Genomic DNA, 20,947 nt, shown 5'->3' on the forward strand with positions numbered 1-20,947 from the left:
ATAGATGTATCATGAAGCTCTTATATGACAGTGCACAAAACATTTTCAGTTCTCATCCTTTACATTTTTGAACCAATGAAACAGTTGCATTAAATAAGTTCTATCAATCTGCTACAAAATGAGACATTTCCGTGATGAAGTCCACAAAGTATATCTTTATCATTTTAATACATTCCCTCTTTCTTCCACAGCTTGTCTTGGCTGCCAAAAACCAAAACCTTACTACAGTAAATGTCTCTGGTGTCTATGAATAGAACTAAGATAGGTGACTCCAAAAATAGTATATCAACACATATTAACAAGTAAATACTGTGTTTCCCCGAAAATAAGGCACTGTCTTATTTTTTTTTTGGCTCAAAAAAACACTAGGTCTTATTTTTGGGGTAGGTCTTATTTTTTTTTTAATGTACAACAGTAATCCAAATTAAATAATCCAAAATGGCAAAGTTAAGAATAGGGTGATCAGGGCAATCAGGGGTGCCGTACCTTTCCAAGAGCAATTTGTAACCAATCGCTGGCCAGATGAGGGAAACGCACTTTCACTATCGATTCCTCACAGGCGGAGTGCATTTGGTATCACTCCGCCTGTGACAGGAGCCGGCGCTATAGAGGAGGCATCGGCTTATGCGGCTCTGCTCCCTACTCTGTTGCCTCGCTTTCTCTAGCGCTGGCTTCATTGTCACTGCTGATTCTCTCCTGCCTCTCCCGCGGCTCTTCAAGTTCCCCCTTATGCCACCACCGGCCCTGGGAAAGGTCACAACTAGGTCTCATTTTCGGGGTAGGTCTTATATTTTAGCAATTCCCAAAAATAGTACTAGCTCTTAATTTTGGGGTAGGTCTTATTTTCGGGGAAACAGGGTATATAACGCTATGCTATTAATCCAATAAATATTACAATTACTGTGAATAAAACTTGCACATATAAAATAACAGTGTAATAAATATATTAATGTGGTTTGTGTACTCAATTAGAGGTGCAACAAAATTAAATTTTGAAACCGAAAGTAAAACAAATGTCAGACTGAAACCAAATTTATTTATTTTTTAACCTTTTTAAAAAAAAAAAAAATATTTCATTTTTCTAAAGTACAGCATAGAGGATTCCAGTTCATGTATGAGTGTTCCTGTTCATTCATACATTGTGGATATAGAAAGAGTTACTATGTACACAATCATGAATATAAAGGAAGTGATGTAGATCGCTTCCCATTCATTCATCACTGGTACATACCGTAGTAACTCATACTATATCCAGTTATTTACAAACATTAGCAGTTACTGATTGCTGAATGTTTGTATACCACTCTCCATCCTGACTTGCTGTCACAGGAAGCTGAGCTGGCAGTGCGGGGAGGAGAGCTCGATCTCCTGTGACATCTGACTCCTCACCCTTACCGCTAGCTCGGTCTCCAGTGACAGCTGTCTCCGCCCACATACTGCTCTCCTGATTGGTGCAGAGGGTGGTGCGGGAGGAGAGCCCAGCCACCTGTTACACGCTCACAGTGCTCTCCTCCACGTTCCGCTCGGCTCCTGACAGTTTCTTTCCTCCCTGCTTGACAATGCGCTGTATCAGAGGGGAGACATAGCAGCATCCAGCAGGGAGGAAAGAAACTATGGATGCACATCAATTTCGGTCTGAAAGACGGCAATTTCAGGATTTTTCTAAAAATGCAATTTCCGGCCAAAATTTCGGTGCATCCCTAGTAACAATATAACATTGAACATAGTAAACATACCAACAAATGAAAATGAGTGATAGTGTAATACAAAATGCAACTTAAATGAGTTTATAAACATAAGTCCAAGCAATCATATCTAAATCCAAGTGCAGTGGTCTTGATTGCAATCCACCACCACCTGGTGTCAAACACCCTGTGAGTCCTGTAATGAGTGATGCTCACCTCAGCATTAGGTCTTAACAACGCTATTCCCCATTTGGTCGGGCGGGAATCTACCCCTGCTCAATATTTCAGACACAGTCTTTCCCTCTGTTCTGCTCCGTGCACTGATATCAAATGCCCGCACCACGCCTCTTTCTCAGCATAGCGATAATGTGTCACAAAAGCTCAAAACAAAGAAATACACATCATGGTGCTCTCTGCTTCTTTATTTAAAATCCCCACTTTTATTAAAAACTACTCACATAAAATAAGATCAGATCCATCCAAACAATAAAGCCAAGGGGCAAAAGCACCTTCAGGTTCGTTCTCACCATCAACTCCGATACCGAGATGCTTCTCCCGTTCCTCTGTGTCACAGGCTCTGCCCTACACACATTATGTCACAGTTGACTTTATCAGGGCTATACCGATCTTACCCTACTCAATCCAAAACTGAAACAGTTTGTTCTTTTCCATGCACTTGACCCACATGGTTATCTCTAAGGATGTTCTGTTTGTCAATTTGCTAGTAAACCTTTGAATGCATAGCTAGCCTTATGCTTCTTTTCTCCTTCTCACAGCCATTGGTTCTCTGGTAAAGCTGCAGTCCTTGGACTTGAGTGACAATGCTCTGGAAATCCTGTGCCCTGACATTGGGAGGCTCAAATCACTGCGCCATTTACGACTGACCAACAACCGACTGAAGTTCCTCCCACCAGGTAGGTTTTATCTCTGTGTGTACACAATCACTTTATGGGAGGTATGCTCTCTAATTACAGGAACATTCTAAGTAAAATACGAAGTGAAATGGTAAGCATGCAACATGGAGAGCTTTTTTACCTTTTCCTTTGTTTGTTTTTTGCACCATTTGAAAAAAAGCTTTATTATCACCTAACCTGTAACTGCTATGGCAGCATGTATCCTCAATGCTGTGCCATGCAGCAGTAAACCTTTCCTCATTACTATTCAGCGACCTACCATCAACTACAGGGAACCAATTTGAACATTTCAACATTGAGTATGCATGTATTGTGCTATTTCACAGTTAGTAACAGCAAGTGAACAAAAACCTGTCGTCATGCAAGTTTAATAGTAATTTTTATCCTGGCTGGTATTCTCCTTTAGTATAGCAATCTTTCAAGTACTTTTTGAATTTATGAAGCTCTTTAAATGCTTAGGTTTGTACACTGTTATAGCCTAGGTTTAAAGAGCACTTGCAGACAAGTGAATAATGTGGATAATGTGCTAATATTACTGCCCAGTAAACACAGCAACTGTGCTAAACTCAAACTACTTTGTTTACGTTTAATTAATTATTTACATTTCGAGTTTCTTATACAAAATGCACAAGTTTCATGTTGCAATTGCTGCTACAGATTAGGTGACAATGTATCTTTTTTTTATTTTATTTTCAATCGGTACAAAAAACAAGGAAAATGTAAAAAGCTCTCCATGGTGCATGATTATAACCACCGCCAGCTTTCCTTTTGCCATCTGTGTCCCATTGGGGTGATTTCGCTTTACTTCTTGGCTGATATCCACAACAGGAAGTGAGAGGATCCTTCCAAAGTTAGGGAAACCGTGGTAGTCAACAGAACTAGGGTCCCCATTGGAAGATTTTCCACCTATTCTTGTGGCCACCCAAAAGTTGGAATTTTCTTTCACTTTCTCTTTCAGTGATAACGGTCACCAGGAAAAATAGGGAGGGTCTATCTCCATAAAGGGCACACAGATCGCAATAAAATCCAGATGGGTGTTCTAATCCCTCTCCACTCTCTATCCAAAACTAAAAAAATGTGTTGGCAGCAGTTACACTTTCAGGGCCGATTCACACTACATTCATTAGGACTGCTCTGGCCGTTATTTCCAGAGCTGCCCCAACGCAAGATAAGGCAATTTGCCTTGTCACGAACAGGCTCGGTTCACACCACCATGTTCCCATCGTAACGTCATGCTGAACTTTTTTTTTTTTCCAGTCCAGCAGGACGCGGAGCAGAACAACTGCCTCACACCCCGCTGTGCCCGTAGAACTGAATGAAATGTCACTTGTGATATTTCAAAAAATTCTAAAAAGAAAATGCACGATGCAATGTACTGGGATCAGCGTATTCGCACAGTTTCTGGCATCGCACACCAGCCACTGCGCGTTCAGCGGAGAGACCGATGTGAATTGGCCCTAAGACACAGAAATGCCCAGGCACAATAAGTTATTTTTCAAGAATTCAAGACTAAATTTTAGGGCTGCGGAAATTAACGATTAATTTCTCGATTAATCGTTAAACTTTTTGATTAAAATTATTTTGATCGCTAATGAAAACACTTACCTCTCCGCTGGCTTCCGGGAGTCCCGTCGGCGATCCGGTGACGTCACGGACATCGACGTCACCGGACACCTTCCCCAAGTGGCTCCGTCGGCAAGGGGAGAGGAGTCCGGTGGCGTCGATGTCTGTGACGGCTAACGAAGGGAAGGGAGAGGAGTCCAGTGACGTCGATGTCCGTGATGTCACTGGACTCCTCCCCCCCTTCCCTTCATTAGCCGACAGAGCCACGAAAATTTTAATCATTACCAGCCCTACTAAATTTAGATTTGTTTCAGGGTACCACTTAGATGCAATTAACATCTCCTAGATGTTCCCTCTAACACAGCAAATTTTCACTTTCTGAGTTCAGGTCTATTTGAATATTCACCACCGCACACTTCATGATTGAAGTGACACTAAACTAAAAAAATCTTAAAATTGCATTCAAGTACCTTGACTATTAAGAAAAATGTATCTTATTTGTGTATTACTCGGCTGTAGATCCTCCAATCATCTCGGAATTGGTGCTGACACTGTCCTTCCTTGTGGGGGGTGGCTACTTTTCTTCCCCATGGTCCCTGTGTGTGTCTGCCGAAGCAGACCATTCTCCCCGCAGAATGTAAACAAATAAAACAATAAACAGCGTGGTGTACGCCCCAAAAGCCACCCGACCACACATTAACTCTCGCACCTGTCAAAATGAACAATTTGACAGGTGCCAGCCGAATGTAAACAGATAGGCCGTGACATCACCGCTGGCTCCACCTATCTGTTGACGTTCAGGTGGCACCTGCCAAATCGCTATTGAAAGGTCGCAGCCGAATGACAACAAATAGGCAGAGCCAGCTGTGACGTTACTGCTGACTGCGCCCATTTGTTGACATTCGGCCAGAATCTTTCAAATCGCTACTGAACGGACGTGTGACAACAAAATGGGCGGAGCCCGTCATAGCTGGCCCCGCCCCTGTATTGTCATTCAGCTGGGAACTTTCAATAACGATTTGAAAGGTTTCAGCCAAACGTCAACACATTCATGCGAAGTGAAGGGAGCTGAAGCCAGCCGATGTATGACTGTTTGCAGCCGTACAGGGCTGAAGTGAATAGCCGATCGTGGTTCAACTCCTTTCACTTCGAGTTGGTTTCAGTTGAGTGAGTAGCCCCCCTTAATCTTCAACCAACACTTAACCCTAATACAGGTGAAGCTCGAATAATTAGAATATCGTGCAAAGTTCATTTATTTCACTAATGCAACTTAAAAGGTGAAACTAATATACGAGATAGACTCATTACATGCAAAGCAAGATAATTCAAGCCGTGATTTGTCATAATTGTGATTCATTATGGCTTACAGCTCATGAAAACCCCAAGAACCCCAAATCCACAACCTCAGAAAATTAGAATATTACATGCAATCAATAAAACAAGGATTGTACATAGAACAATATTGGACCTCTGAAAAGTACAAGCATGCATATGTACTCAGTACTTGGTTTGGGCCCCTTTTGCAGCACTTACTGCACTTACTTTTGCACGATATTCTAATTATTCGAGTTTCACCTGTAAACGATTTAACTGCTTGCCATTACTCCTTCAGCATTGGTTTGAACTCCCATTCATGGCTTACAGGATTGAAATGTCACATTTCCAGCTTTGACAGCGCTTACAGTACCTTTCATACTGCATTTCTATTCTTGTGCAACAGACATTATCAGCTTTTCTGGGATTTTGGGATATTTATTTTGTTGCATCTTTCCTATATAGTGTCTCTGATCATTTAAAGCATTCTGGAGAGGTTCAGTGATACATTTGTATGTGATGTTGACAATTAAATCTTTTATTCATGATTGCAGAAATTGGAAAGCTGAAAGAACTGCAGACTTTAGACCTCTCCACAAATCACCTTGTCTCTTTACCGGAGAAGTTGCACTTGTGCCAGTCACTGCAGTACCTGACTGTAGATAGGAACTTCCTGTGCAGCATTCCACGCCACCTGTGCCAGCTAGCCAGTCTTAATGAGCTTTCCATGGCTGGCAACCGGCTGGCATCTCTGCCTTTGGGTGAGTAAAGAAAGGACTTGCTTTGTGTCAATATTCACTTGTATGCTTGTAAAAGAAACACACATGTACCTGTATAACTAAAGTATGCCAGTGTTTGATAAGTGTCTGTGAAAGAAATTCAGCCAGCACATCATTTGGGGCTTCATTTATAAAGGTCCGTTCACAAGGCTCTAGCGCCCTAGATGGCACTGACGAGCATAGGAATTTCCTATATCTGTCAGCGCCACTCAGTGGCGCTAGTGCCGTGCAAAAGGCATCCACCCGGCATATAACTTTTATAAATGAACATTTTAGTGTCCCCTAAAACCTAAATAGGCGCAGTCGAAGTGGACATGCATGTTTTCTCACAGGGTGTCCACATCTCTTAACTTGATACCAGTTACTTCAAGTAGATCTAACCCAATCTCTAAAATTTCATAGCAGCGTTAACATGTTGTCTTAATCTGCATTTTATTAAAATAGTACTTTGCAATCCTGTCATATAGGTCCTTGCTCAGGCACTTCCTGTTCCATGTTCTCTCTGTCCTCCAACTTCGCTCCTGCAGTTACCCTGTACTCATACTCATTGTGCAGGTATTGTCCATGGATGTGTCCATCAGGATGCCCTTTTAGAGCAATGGTGTGCAGCTGACACTGGAGCGGGTTCATGTAGAGAGGAAGTGGCTGAAAGAATGGAGGAGATCAGCAGCACTGTGATACAAATAGGGAGGAAAAGGCAAAAACATTATTTTCTGAAAGACAAAAATGTTTTTGCTACACAGAGTGGAGAGCAAACTAAAGCTGGCCTTACACCAGTAGCATTTCATTCCAAAAAATTAGTATTCAAACATTTGTTTGATTTTTCTAATAGTTATTGCGGTAAAATCGAGCATGTGAATGTGCACTGCGTAAACGCTACGTAAATTGCTGGTGCTATATAAATACCAATAATAAATAAATTGATTTCGACCATAGTGACCAACAATAACCAAAGGAGTAGAATGAAAAATGTAACTCCAAAATAGAATGGTAAAATCAAAGGAAATGTCAAACAACATTCTACAAGTCTCTGGAAATTTTTGAAAAAACTACTTGTCCAAGGACTAAAGCGGGGGCCGAATCTACTTGTCCCTCATGACAATCTACTTGTCCTGATACAAAAAAATAATTTTAACCAAAACCGTATTTAGCAGTGCTAAGAAGCGCTTCTCATTGGTCAGTGCCGTCAGGTGACCGCGTTGACCAACGAGTGCTTGCAATTTGCGAGCGAAATTCAGAATACATGGAACAGGTACAGATAGTACACCCGTACTGGTGGACGGGAAGGACCGGTCGCCGAAAGGTAAGTATAGTGGGAGGGAGATTTGTGCGGGTAATTACATTTTCCTTGCGGATTCCCGGGCCGTGCGATCATGTGCGGTTGCATACAGACGTTGCATCCGCATGTATGGGGTTACATCTGGGTGGCAATCGCTGAAAAAAAAGGTAAAACCAGCCCTGCTACTTGTCTGTAGCAGGGCTAAAACAGTGATAAAACCACTTGCCCGGATCTACATGTCCCGGGCATCGTGCGATACGAATTCCACACCCCTGCATTATCGAATGTTCTGATTCCTACGAAATCTACCAGTGTATGGCCTGCTTAAAGTGGCACTGAGCTCAGGAGTAAAGTCTTAAAAATACATTCAAGTACCCCAACTATTAACACAAATGTATCTCATTTGTGTATCACTCAGCTGTAGATCCTCAAATCATCTCTGAATTGGTGCCGACACTGTCCTTCCTTCTGGAGAGTGACTTTTGTTCCCCATGGTCCCTGTGTGTGTTGTAAAGTACACCAAGCTCGCTCCCGTGATGGACTACAATCTCAATACACATTAGGAAACTAAACATGAGAGTGTAGTCCATCATGGGAGCGAGCTTGCAGCGGCGGCTACTTTACAACACACAGGGACAATGGGGAACAAACTTAGCCACCCTCCAGAAGGAAGAACAATGCCAGCACCAATTCAGAGATGATTTGAGGATTTATAGCCGAGTGATACACAAATAGGATATATTTTTGTTGATAGTTAAGGTACCTGAATGCATTTTTAAGATTTATGTCCTGAGTTTAGGGTCACATTAAATGTCATCCCATTAGGGTTTACATCAATTTTCAGCTATGTCAGACAACAGTGAAGCTATGTCTGCGATATGGAAGTTCTGGGGGACCTTGGATGGTGCATTGCCATCCAGATAGGAAATTCCTGGCTCAGTTTCTCTCAATTTTTGTTAATGAACAAATAATAGTTTAATTATATAAATGTGATGTTATAATGTAGATTTAATAAATATTTGTAGACCCCTCTTTTCCCTACATTGTTTATAACTAAGTAATGACTTGAGTGTTTATACCTCTAAAATTGGATTTGTTTTTGCCACCCACTCAGCCTTTCAGATATGGCAGCATTTGTTTCTTTCTTATTTTATAATATAACTACATATGGTTATTGCATGATCATTAAAAGACTCAGCCAGTCAGTATCATCTTCTAAAACCTTCCTGCTATGTAGGGGTTAAAAGGGAATTACTATGACTTTAAAATTGGATTAAAGCCCTGACGTGACTTTCCAGCCCCTGAAGGCCAGGAGTTAATGCATGAGTCATTTTTATCACTACCTTGGCCTCCTCCCTGTAATGTCTTTTGTACCTCATCACTATGCTTTTGGCAAGGTGCTGCCTCTACACAAACATCATTTTGTTTTGTCCCTTCTGCACAGTTAGCAGAAGTTGCCATATTTGGACTTTGTATGAGTTTGGCCATCAGCACTTGTCCAGTCTGCAGCTCAATGTAAATCACAAGCATTGCTCTCCAGACAATAGAGCTGCAGCTGCCAACATCTGAGCTGCGGTGATAAAAAATAATGTGTTGAGTTACGGCCAAGAGGCCGGCGGAGTGACAGCACATTACAAGAGAAGAAAAAAAGCCTCTCGGTGGAGGGTGAGCGGAAGAAACGTACACGCAAGTTAAGACATTGTTCTATCAAGCCTGCTAGAACATTATAGTAAGAGATTCTGTGCTGGAAGAAGTGAACGCTTTGCCCTTCAGCCTCAAGCTGGTAGATACCGAGAATGACATTAGTGTTTCTGCTTGGCTGAGATTTCCTGAACCTATGGACTGGTAATGGCAGACATGAAAACCAGCAACGCTAAGCATTCAGCTTTATTTAACCTTTGATCCTAATAATTAGGATATGTCTAAACTTCAATTAATGCTTTACTGTTTTCAAGGAAAAGAGGATAGCTGGTTCATCTGTAAAGATTTTAAGAGTTGTACTGTCTGCATGGAGTTCTATGATCCTTCTGTATTTGTGTCACTTTCCTCAGAGTGCTTCTGTGTCCTCCCATGAGGTGTTTTGGGTTTTACCTGGATTGCCCCTATTCTGGAGCCTGTGTCTGTTTAAATCATATGTAAATCCAATAACAAAAATGTCATGTATTGCATGTTACTATTCCTTAAATGTGGCGGCTGCATTCGTTTTCTTTTTTTAGGCTCTTTTTCCCCTTTATTTTCACCTGCTGATTCAGGCTGTTATACACTTCCTGTCTGGGTGGCTTCATTCTATGGAGGAGCAACGGAGCCACCCTTGGACAGCAACATTGTCACCCTGTGGGGAGGGTGGTGTTGGATAGACCAGCAAATTTAGGTGAACTTGTTAACAAACTAAAAGACAAACTCCATCTAACACTTTTTATGTAGTTACAGCAAGATCTTTTGTTTGTTTTACTTTTGGGACAACGGTTCTACATATATGAATAAAAGCTGATCATTGTAAGCACCCCTGTCCCTGTTAAATGGTTTGTCTCGACCCTCTGTCTACCACTTTTTCTGGACAACTTGGTCTTTTAAGACTGAACTCCAGGGGAAACATTCTTAACCCTTGCAGTGGGGCTACCCCCGCACTCGGAGGGTTAGGTACTAGTTTGTGGCTAGGTAAAGAAAAAAGTTATGCTCACCTGATCCTTTGAACCAGCCGGCTCTTAGACCGCCCCTATCTGCCTTGCTCCCCGTCCGCTGCAGTGGCCTGAGAATCCTTGAGCCAATGTGTTCTATACACTGTATAGGACGTGAGGACACCAAGGGACATACCTTCGCTGCAGCGGAGAAAGAGACAGGCTGGAGGGAGCGCTGTCACAACCGACTGGAGCTGAGATTCGGGTGAGAATAACTTTTTTTTTTTTACCTAGACACAAACGAGCACTTAACCCTTGCAGTGCGGGGGTAGCCCCAGTGGCAGTGTTAAGAATGTTTTTCCCCCCGGAGTTCTTCTATAAGGACGTTGAAAAATAACAGACTTACTGGCCGGATCACCAGGTGAAAATAAAGGGAAAAGGGCCTAAAAAAAAAAGAAAACCAATGCAGCCACCACATTGAAGAATAGATAAGCTGCAATATATTAAAGTTTTGCTTTTGTGTTTCGATATGTTTTTGGAGTATTATATTTGTAGATTAAACATGTTAATACCTTATGCCTTATGTCATGTTTTACGCATTCAGATTTGGGAAGATCTCGAGAGCTGCAATACGTGTATGTGGATAATAATATTCAGCTGAAGGGTCTTCCTTCCTATCTCTACAATAAAGTGATTGGTTGTAGCGGGTAAGCCCTTCCCATTTCTACATATAGTGTTACATAGAATTTGTTTTCTCCATCCTTGTACAATAAATGGATTGTACTATATATATATGTGATTAGATCATTTTGAACCTCATAGAAGCTTTTTTTTTTACATTATTGACATATGTAGACTTTGCATTTACAGTAATTGGTATGGAATACATTTAGTTATATTGTTGTAGAATATTGTTGATTTAAACCAAGGCTTCACAAAATGAACATAGTGCATGATCCCACTCCAACTCGACCTATGCATCCCTCTATGTATGATGAATAATAATAACATAGACATGTCAGGTGTTGCCTTCTTTGCTCCCAAAATACATATTTCTATAGATACTCCCTTTTCTCCAAGTGTATGTGTTAAGCTGGCCATTCAAAATCAATACGTTTGTTCAAAATCATTTAGCGGAACATTCCATCTTGCCATCATCCAGTTAACTCATTTTGTTTGAAAGCCCTTAGAAATTTTGCCTAGACTGGATACTTGAATGGAATCCCAGATGTATTAAACAGGTTTCTTTTTTTTCCCAACACATGCGCATTACAATTTGTACAATTGTTCCTGAACGGAAATCACGTTCGGAAAGAAAGGAGAAACATTTTTCATCCTGCTTCTTTGGTTTTCCTTGTCACTAAGGGCAAAAAACGAACGATGATTACACCCCACTAGTCATCAGGAAATCGTATAAACGATCCAAAAACAAACATTTTAAAACAACATTTTACTGGTGTATTGCCATTCTTTCTCTGTATCATTGGTAAGAGCAGGAAGTGAGCCCAGGGATTGAAGGTAGACAGAGCAGTGTGCTCCTATATCAAAAAATACTTGCAATATACGAAGACGAATCAAAAAGTAATGGCAATATATAAATTACACAGTAACCGGAACAGAGGGAAGCTTGCACAATGCAGCATATTTACATAGGCTGTTGGAGAGTTCGACCATGTGCAGTACAGTGCTCGGACTTTAGTAAAGTGGTAGTGACGTGGACAGACACTTGGACACTTTGTTGCAATATTGCACCATCGAAGAACGTTTCGTAGTGCACTTTCTTTGGGCAGCGGGAGTGTAACCAGTGGAAATTCCGTGTCGGATGTTGGTTCAGTATGGTCATAGCACCTTTAATCGACAAAAGGTTTATGAGTGGGTAGAAAGGTTTAAAGCGGGAAGAACAGGTGTAACCAACGAAGCTCGTTGTGGTCGCTCATCAACATCACACACATAAGGCCACAACAACGGAGTGGGTGTCTTGATTAGAGAAGACCGACAGAGAACAGTGTCTCAATTGGCTGCACATTTGGATATGAGCTATGATTCTGCATTTTCCATTGTGCATGATGACTTGGCATACAGGAAAGTCTGCGCATGATGCGTTCCCAAACAGTATGCTGCTCTGCACAAGCAACAGCATGTGGTGGTTATGACCCAGTTCTTGAGACAGTGAATTTCCACTGATTTCACTCCTTCTGCTCAAAGAAAGCACACTGCAGCACATTGTTCTTCGATGGTGCAATCTCGCAATGGAGCGTCCATGTTTCTGTCCACGTGGCTACCACTCGACTAAAGTCCAAGTGTTTTACTGTGCTTGGTCGAACTATTCAACAGGCTATGTGCAGGGCCGGATTTACTCTCCCTGCCGCCCCAAGGCCAGGTTCCGCAATGCGCCCCCCCCCACCCTCCCTATCAATGGAGAATGGCGGCGGGGTTAGTTTAAAAACATTTTCTAAATCAATTACATTTTTTTTTTTCCACCTAACTTTACTGCTATTACACAGGATATAAAAAAGACCCTGTGTGATAGCAATTGGAGGTGACAGGTTCTCCTTATTGACCCTGTCACCTCCAATACAGGAGCTCCAGCACAGCACTGCGCCCTGCCGCCCCGAGGCCGGGCCTCAGTGGCCTTGTGGGAAATCCGGGCCCGGCTATGTGAATACGGTGCATTGGGCAACCTTCTCTCTGTTCCAGTTACTGCATAATTTATAAATTGCCTTCACTTCTTTGATTCTCCCTCATATATAGTTCATCTGAAGGGGGTTGGTTTTCTCAACAAATGTGGAGTTTATTGTTTTGCATTACAAAGTGTGAAAATGTATCTTTTGTGAGATGTTTCTTTGCTGTACTTGTAAGTTCCTGTTTAGTGCACCACCAAGTGTATTTGGATTCAGGCCAAGGAATGATCACTATTTTCCACTGCAAAGTGATTGGAAATGGCTACCTGCTAAGAGCTTGGCGTACTTTTTCTAATAAAGAGCAGGCTTAGTTTCGTAGAACTCTAGATGCCTCTGTCAGAGAATTCCAGGAAAGAAAGACACCTCATGATGTTATGTTTAACAGTTTCCTTCCTTCCATCCCTCACAGCTGTGGCTCTCCCGTTCCCATATCCGAAACAAAGCTGCTTTCCTTCACCTCTGGACCACTCAGCGTCCATCTGCCAGCAGAGGTGAAGGCCATTGGATTGCCATGTGATTCAGTCTTGCCTCTACAGGAGCTGGCACTGCGTTCTCTTCATGCTGCACTCTGTTCTTTCTTGCCAGGTGAAAACGCCTCTGTCTTTACACACTTGTATGAAAAGTGTTTTCTTCCTGCATGTTTATCAGTCACACACATTCCTGGAGGATTAACTCATCTCACACATGATGTGGGTTCTTTAAATGCCCAGTGTTTTTATATTTGAGCCTTTGCATTAGGGAAATGTTCTTTTTGTTCTTTATCATTCCATTTACTTAAAGTTTCAGTTCAGTCAAACCTCATAATTTATTTCTTGGTAGTTGATGGTTGATTGGATTACTACAGCAGGAGTAGGCAACCTCTGCACTCCAACTGTTGTGGAACTACAAGTCCCATGAGCCATCGCAAAACTCTGACAGCCAATGGCATGGCTCCCAGAGGAAAAAGCATAATAGGATTTGTAGTTTCAGCACAACTGGAGTGCCAAGGTTGCCTACCCCTGTACGACAGGCTACTTATATATATTTATAATAAGGGAGTGCCAAAATGTTTTTGTTGCAGTGTTTATTTTATGTTATCGAGTAAGCCAGAGATGTTTTCTGGGAGATCTTTCCAACAGAGTACCCAAGAAAGGGAGAAAAAAAGTCCACCAGTATCTGCTGATGCCCCCGCTGTTACATACATAGTTGCATACATAGTATTTGGGGTTGAATAAAGACATACGTCCATCAAGTCCAACTCATATAGGTCCACGCATCATCTCATTCTTAGGGATACTGGTATCCCTGGATATTACGGTCCCTCAAGAAATTGTCCAAACGTACTTTCTTGAACAATTCCACATTATTTGCTGAAATCACCGCCTGTGGCAGTGAGTTCCAGACCCTAACTGATCTTACTGTGAAGAACCCTCTTCGCCCATTGTGCTGGAATTTTTTCTCTACCAACTTTAGGTGGTGGCCTCTAGTCTTTGTAATGGAGTTAATCTCAAACAGTTTGTTGCCAATGTTGCTGTTGCAATGTTGCAGTTTGTTGCCATTGAACATCTTGTACATGAAAATCATATCCCCCCTTAATCTCCTTAATTCCAGCGTAAACATGTTTAAGGTCAGAAGCCTTGTCTCATAGCTCTGGTCCTCCATTCCCCTAATTAGTTTTGTTGCCCTCCGCTGGACTCTCTCCAGTTCAAGGACATCCCTTCTCAGTACCGGCGACCAAAACTGGACCGCGTACTCCAGATGTGGCCAAACCAACGATCTATATAGAGGCACAATTATAGACTTGTCCCTGCAATACATCCCCTTCTTAATACAGGACAAGACCCTGCTAGCTTTGTTTACCGCAGCTTGGCACTGCAAGCTACCATTCAGTTTGTGGTCTACAATGACCCCCAAATCTTTTTCTATTTCTGACTTCCCTAGCGGCATACCCATGATTGTATAGCCTATTTGTTTATTTTTATGTCCAAAGTACATTACTTTGCATTTATCGACATTAAACCTCATCTGCCATAGTATTGCCCACTCCCCTATTTTATCCAGGTCCTCCTGCAATGTTATATTGTCAAGATCCGTTTCTAGTACCCTCCCTATTTTTGTATAGTCTGCAAACACGGAAACATGGCTATTTATTCCCTCCCCGATGTCATTAATGAATAGGTTGAACTTGAGGGACACCGCTCATTACACTAGCCCAGTCCGAAAAGGTGCCATTTACAGATACTCTCTGGACACGTTTCCGTAGCCAGTTCTCTATCCACGTACACACCACCTCATCTATGCCCATAGCCCTCAGCTTGTGAAGTAAGCGCTTGTGTGGTACCGCATCAAATGCCTTTGAGAAATCCAGATATACCACATCTACCGGCTTCCCGGCTTGTTAGTATTGGGCTGGAACCTGTGTGGGCACACAGTGTATATATAGTATATATTTTTCTAAAAGGTGTTATAAAAATGAAAGAAAGAAGTTACAAAGATGGTGATGGGGCAGCAGCTTTAATCTTTTAATGTTATGTTCCTAAATTGGGAACTGCCTGTTGTAAAACCTGTCCTTTTCTCCATATTGGTTGGAGATACAGATAGTGAACATAGGCATTGTCATTCATCTATGGTCATTGATTGCTCTTTTTTCACTGCAAACACCAACAAATAATGGCCTTCATCCAAATTCATTTAATTAAAGCCAAACTCCAGGCTGGAAAAAACTACCCTTGCAGTGGGCCCCCACACTACAAGGGTTACATTTTCGTCTATGGGTAGAGGAATCACATGTAATACCTTATGCCTCACTCCGGCAGGCTCCCTCCAACCTATCCCCCGAAGCCTCCTCACTAATGTGCTCCGGGCTGTGGTCACACGCTTGCCTCCTACACAGGCAAATAGTCGCACCAAAGGGGAGTTTGAGTTAAAGTGACACTTAATTCAGGTTATAAACCATAATAATGTATTCAAGTACCTTAACTATTAACAATATTGTACCTTATTTGTGTATCACTCAGCTGTAGATCCTCAAATCATCTCTGAATTGGTGCTGACACTGTCCATCCTTCTGGAGGGGGGCTACTTTTGTTCCCCATGGTCACACAGGGGTGTGGAATTCGTATCGCCCGACGCCTGGTACATGTAGTTCCGGGCGCCGGGCAAGTGCTTTTTTCAGTGTTTTAGCCCTGCTGCGGACAAGTAGCTGGGCTGGTTTTCTTTTCTTAAAATGAGCGCCCAGAGCGGCGCTGCGAGCGGGGGACGTGGAATGCGGGGACGGAGCGTGGATCGCTGAGAGCGGGGACAGAGCGTGGGGGGCGGGGACGGAGCGGGGGGCGTGGAGTAGTGACAGGCTCTGTCACCTCCCTCAGCCTCTGTCCTCGGTGGCCGCTGCTAGTTCCTGTCACAGGAGTTCTAGAGTTCTAGCAACAGTGCCTGCTAGAACTCCTGTGTTGGAGGTGACAGGTTCAATAAAGAGTACCTGTCACCTCCAAATGCTATCACACAGGGGATTGTTAACCCCTATGTGATAGCAATACAGTTAAGTTTTTAAAAAAATAGTTTAAAAAAAGTAAAAAATAATTAAAAATGTAAAAAATAAAAAGGCGATAAAGTAAAAATAATAAAACAAATGAAATTTTTTTACTAAGTAAGTAAATAAAAATTGAAAAAATGAAAACCAGCCCCGCTGCCCCCATCTGCATGCGAATAAACGCACAGTGTTTTCAACTGCGATCGTGTGCAACCGCACTGGCAGGGCTGTATTGCAGCAGGAAAATGCGCGATCTGCCTGGCACGACTGGGTTGCCATTAGAAAATAATGGCACTGACAGCACAATCGGCAATGGTGTGCGATCCATGACTGCCCGGTCATCGTGCACGAAACTGAGCGTATGGGTGGGTGGTCACGGAATCGCACACCACCGCCGATCGTGCTGTCAGTGCCATTATTTTCTAATGGCACCCCAGTCGTGCCGGGCAGATTGCGCGTTTACCTGCTGCAATACCGCCCAGGCGAACCCACACAATCACAGTTGAAAACACTGCGCGGTGCATGTTGTGAAAATAGGTACAGCTACCTTTTTTGCAGCGATTGTCACGCAGATGTAACCCCATACATGCGGATGCAACCGCTGTATGCAACCGCACACGATCGCACGTCCCGGGAATCCCCAAGTCTGCACCAACCCTAAAGGGTAAATTCACTTTCCCAAGTAATTTGGGAAAATGGAATTACTCGCACAAATCTCCCTCCCACTATACTTACCTTTCGGTGAATGTTCCTTCCTGTCCACGGGTGTACTATCTGTACCTGTTCCATGTATTCTGAATTTTGCTCGCAAATTGCAAGCATTTGTTGGTCTATGCGGTCACCTGATGGCACTGACCAATGAGAAGCGCTTCTTAGCACTGCTAAATACAGTTTTGGTTAAAATATTTTTTTTTTGTATCGGGACAAGTAGATTTGGCCCCCGCTTTAGTCCTTGGACAAGTAGTTTTTTCAAAAATTTTCACACCCCTGTCACAAATTAGTAAACTAAAGGTGAGATTGTAGTCCATGACAGGAGCGAGCTTGGAGCGGTGACTACTTTACAACACACGCAGGGACCATGGGGAACACAAGTAGCCACCCTCCAGAAGGAAGGGCAGTGTCAGCACCAATTCAGAGATGATTTGAGTATCTACAGCTGAGGGATACACAAGTAAGCTATATTTTTGTTAATAATGTACTTGAATGCATTGTTAAGATTTAACTCCTGAGTTTCGTGCCACTTTAAATTCGGTAGCAAGCCATATATCAAAGTATACTAAAGGAAGCCATATTTGTAGGAAACAGCTTGGCAGCTTCCAGTTTAAAAGCCACAAAAGCATCTTTGATTTGGTCCGTATTTAGTCAAATATATCCATGAACATACATCCATTGAATTAATTTGTATCTAGTGCCAAGGTAACCAAAGCCCATAGACTAAAAATCATTTAAGTAACTTGGGAGATCTGTTTACTTAAGTGGTGAAGGACATAACTGTGTGTATGATGTGCAGGAAATGTTTTTACTATTTGGAAAACAGAGTGTGCCTCAGATGTGGTCTCCAAAGTTCTAAAAACTGCCCTAGAGAATTTGACATAGTACAGGGTGTTGTTTCCTAAAATCTAATTATAATTACCTCAAAGTGAATCTGTCACTGAGAAACCTACAGCAGGCACCTAATAGTGTCTGTACATACCTTCTTATAAAACATTTCAAATGTACCGCAGGGATCTACAACTCTGGGCCTGTACTTTATCATAATACTTCAACTGCTGCGTGCCTGGGACCCTCAGCTTTTACAAAGCTCACTGCTTCATTGTTATCGGTACATAAAGGTCTCCTGGCATCAGGGGCGTGTAAGCACAGCAGAACAGGGCTCTCTGCACAGCTAAATGTTCTGCATATACCTAGTATTATGGGGCAGGTCAGGGAAGGAGGCTTGTTGCTGCTTGACTTGGCTGAAAAGTCAAGATAATCTTGTAGCTCCTGTAAATGGATAATGCTGCTGTGGGGGAGGAGCCAAATCAAAATGTACACAGAACCCCCAGATACAGGTAAGGGGGGTGGTGCTGGCCATCATCCGCAGATAATCACTGCATGTCTGAATATGTAGATACGGGTGCAGACAGCTGTTCGCATTAATACCACTGAGTCTTATGTAGTCTACCCCAGAACACAAGTGTAAGTGGGGCCTAAGGCCCGGTTCACACCTGGGCGTTTTGTAGCGCGTTCGAACGCTCTGCAAAACACTCAAACACCGAAATCCCATTATTTCCTATGGGTATGGTTCACACCTGGGCGTATTACAGGCCGTATGAACGCGCTACAAAACGCCCTACGCCCAAAGAAGTACAGGAGCTTCTTTGGGGCGTTTCCATTGGGATACAGCCAAGTAGCCCTCGGAAACGCGCGTTTGTCGCGCGTTTTTTTACCGCGAATCGCGTTAAAAACGTGCGACAAACGCGCATATTCGATACGCCTAGGTGTGAACCCAGCCTTAGACAGCACAGACATGTTAGAAAGCTTTTCATGCATGGGGCCCATAGAGGGTCAATATTGCAGGATTAAAAAAAAAAAAAACAGATCATGACGTTTTTGGTCGACATAAAGAAATGTTGCAATAATTTACTGTGTACTCTAAAAACAAATTCTAAAATAAAAGATAAATAATGGAAGTCATATAAATAAGAAAATGTTTCTCAAACTCTTAAAGAGGAACTTTTATCCACATCTTTAAAATCATAACACACACACCTTTTAGAAATGTTTAGTAATGACAATCTACACACACATACTTCCAGATAATTGCCGGCTTTGTATTCTTTGCATACCTTGTTTCTCTTTTCTTCCCCAGTCTTCTCACAGTGGCCATGATTACTAAGTGCAGATTAATATATCTCCCTTTACTTCCTGGAACTCTGGCACATGTGACCATGTACATAATCTCAGGGAAAGGAAAATTCCTTTCCCTCACATCTGGTGAGATTACAGATGAGATTTCCCAGCAATGCTCTGCTGATGTAACCTTCCCAGGATGCAACGCTTGGGCACATTACATCACAAATGCCCAAGGACCAGGAAGTGGAAAAGCAATAATTGTAAAAGCAAAATATGTTTATTTAACTAATGAATGCAGAGCTGCTGCTGATGTAATTTTTACTGAAAGGGGGTAAAGGTCCACTTTAAGAGATTTCACTATCATATGAATTGTTTAGTACTGTGGAAGATTCATTATCTGCTATCTTTTGTATTTATTTGTCTAAAAATATGAGGAAAGTGTTATGTTTTCTTTGATCTGCTTTATACTAACCAAGATATGTTGTTTGTTTTTAGATTTAAGTTGTCTGTCACACATCTCATTACCCAGAAGTCTTCTGGAACTGTTGCAGTGCCCCCTAGGACACTGTCATCGCTGCAGTCAGTCAATGTTTACCATAGTCTATCCAAAGCTCTTTCCTCTGAGGGAGACCCCTATGGCAGGACTTCATCAAGGGTAAGTTCAGAGACAGGATCTTTTCTGTCATTTTAATGCTTTATTATATGTTGCTGAAATTGATAATAACACCTGGGGAAATGTGATATTTGGTTGGATCTTCTGTTTTTAGGCTCACCATATGCAGTTAGATCTCAGAAGTGGACAGATCTGTCCATCGTATAACAACTGCCATACATTTGAGCCCTCTATCCCATTTTATTTCTATATTAACTAACATATAGTAAAGAATTTTTATTTTCTTTGGGCAGAAGGAAGTATCCTTAAATGGTAGTAGAACTTTTTCAGAATGCCTTTATCTTTATCAAAAATTGAGCTGTCCTTATCATTGCTTATCATTGAAAGAGAAGGGTGGCTTGTAGAGTATCAACATCATTCAGGTAGTGGAAAGATCAACACTGGTGGGCCATGTGCGGTAACTCATAACTACTAGGGCTGCGGAAATTAACGATTAATCCTTCGATTAATCGTTAATTTTTTTGATCGATCAAAATTCTTTTGATTCATACTCACCTCTCCGCCGGCTTCCGGGTCTTCCGTCGATGTCTGCGACGTCACCGGCCTCCCCCCCCCTTCCACAAAAGCCTAACTCTCCTGGCCGCCCGGGAGAGTGGTTTAATCTGCTCTCTCTTTTTACCGGAAAGGTTTAATCTGCTCAAATGAGCAGATTAAACCTTTCGCTGCGATCGTTTTTTTTTTTTCTTTTCTGACAGCGTGAGCCGCGGCCTGACCGTCAGTCAGAAAAGAAAAAAAAGGCATACGATTGCATAGCTAGATTCCTATTGGCTATTGCACTAATGCACCCGCCCACTGCTGCTGTCAATCAGCAGAGGGGGGACCTGATTTTTTTTCTATCAGGTCCTCTTCTGGTGATTGAAAGCAGTAGGGGGCGGGTGCAATAGCTAGTTTGCTATAGGCTATTGCAAAGTGAAATAGGCAATAGGAATCTAGCTATGCATTCTCTTATGCCTTTTTTTTTTTATTACTCCGACAACTGCAACTGGCAGAATACTAAAAAAAAAAAGTCTGCAGATAGCAAAGAAGCTATTGCTTCCTGTGCGATCTGCCATCATTTCAGGGGGGTGCTCTCTCCCAGCCCCCCCTAACCCCCCCTCC

At 42.3% G+C, this 20,947-nt stretch overlaps 1 protein-coding gene across 2 annotated transcripts in view; it reads left to right on the top strand.

Annotated features, from left to right (window-relative positions):
- Positions 1 to 20,947, top strand: part of LRRC28 (leucine rich repeat containing 28) — a 33,865-nt gene that overhangs the window by 5,724 nt on the left and 7,194 nt on the right. Inside the window, exons 4-8 of one of the 2 annotated variants that reach the window (XM_018560254.1) lie at positions 2,462 to 2,599; positions 6,031 to 6,237; positions 10,757 to 10,859; positions 13,243 to 13,418; positions 19,672 to 19,831. In XM_018560254.1, the coding sequence (XP_018415756.1) occupies positions 2,462 to 2,599; positions 6,031 to 6,237; positions 10,757 to 10,859; positions 13,243 to 13,418; positions 19,672 to 19,831 (784 nt within the window). The remainder of the gene's footprint in view (positions 1 to 2,461; positions 2,600 to 6,030; positions 6,238 to 10,756; positions 10,860 to 13,242; positions 13,419 to 19,671; positions 19,832 to 20,947) is intronic. The other variant, XM_018560255.1, reaches the window with a different exon arrangement.

Source organism: Nanorana parkeri, unplaced genomic scaffold (assembly GCF_000935625.1).
Source record: "Nanorana parkeri isolate BGI_ZX_2015 unplaced genomic scaffold, ASM93562v1 scaffold443, whole genome shotgun sequence".
Lineage (NCBI taxonomy): Eukaryota > Metazoa > Chordata > Amphibia > Anura > Dicroglossidae > Nanorana > Nanorana parkeri.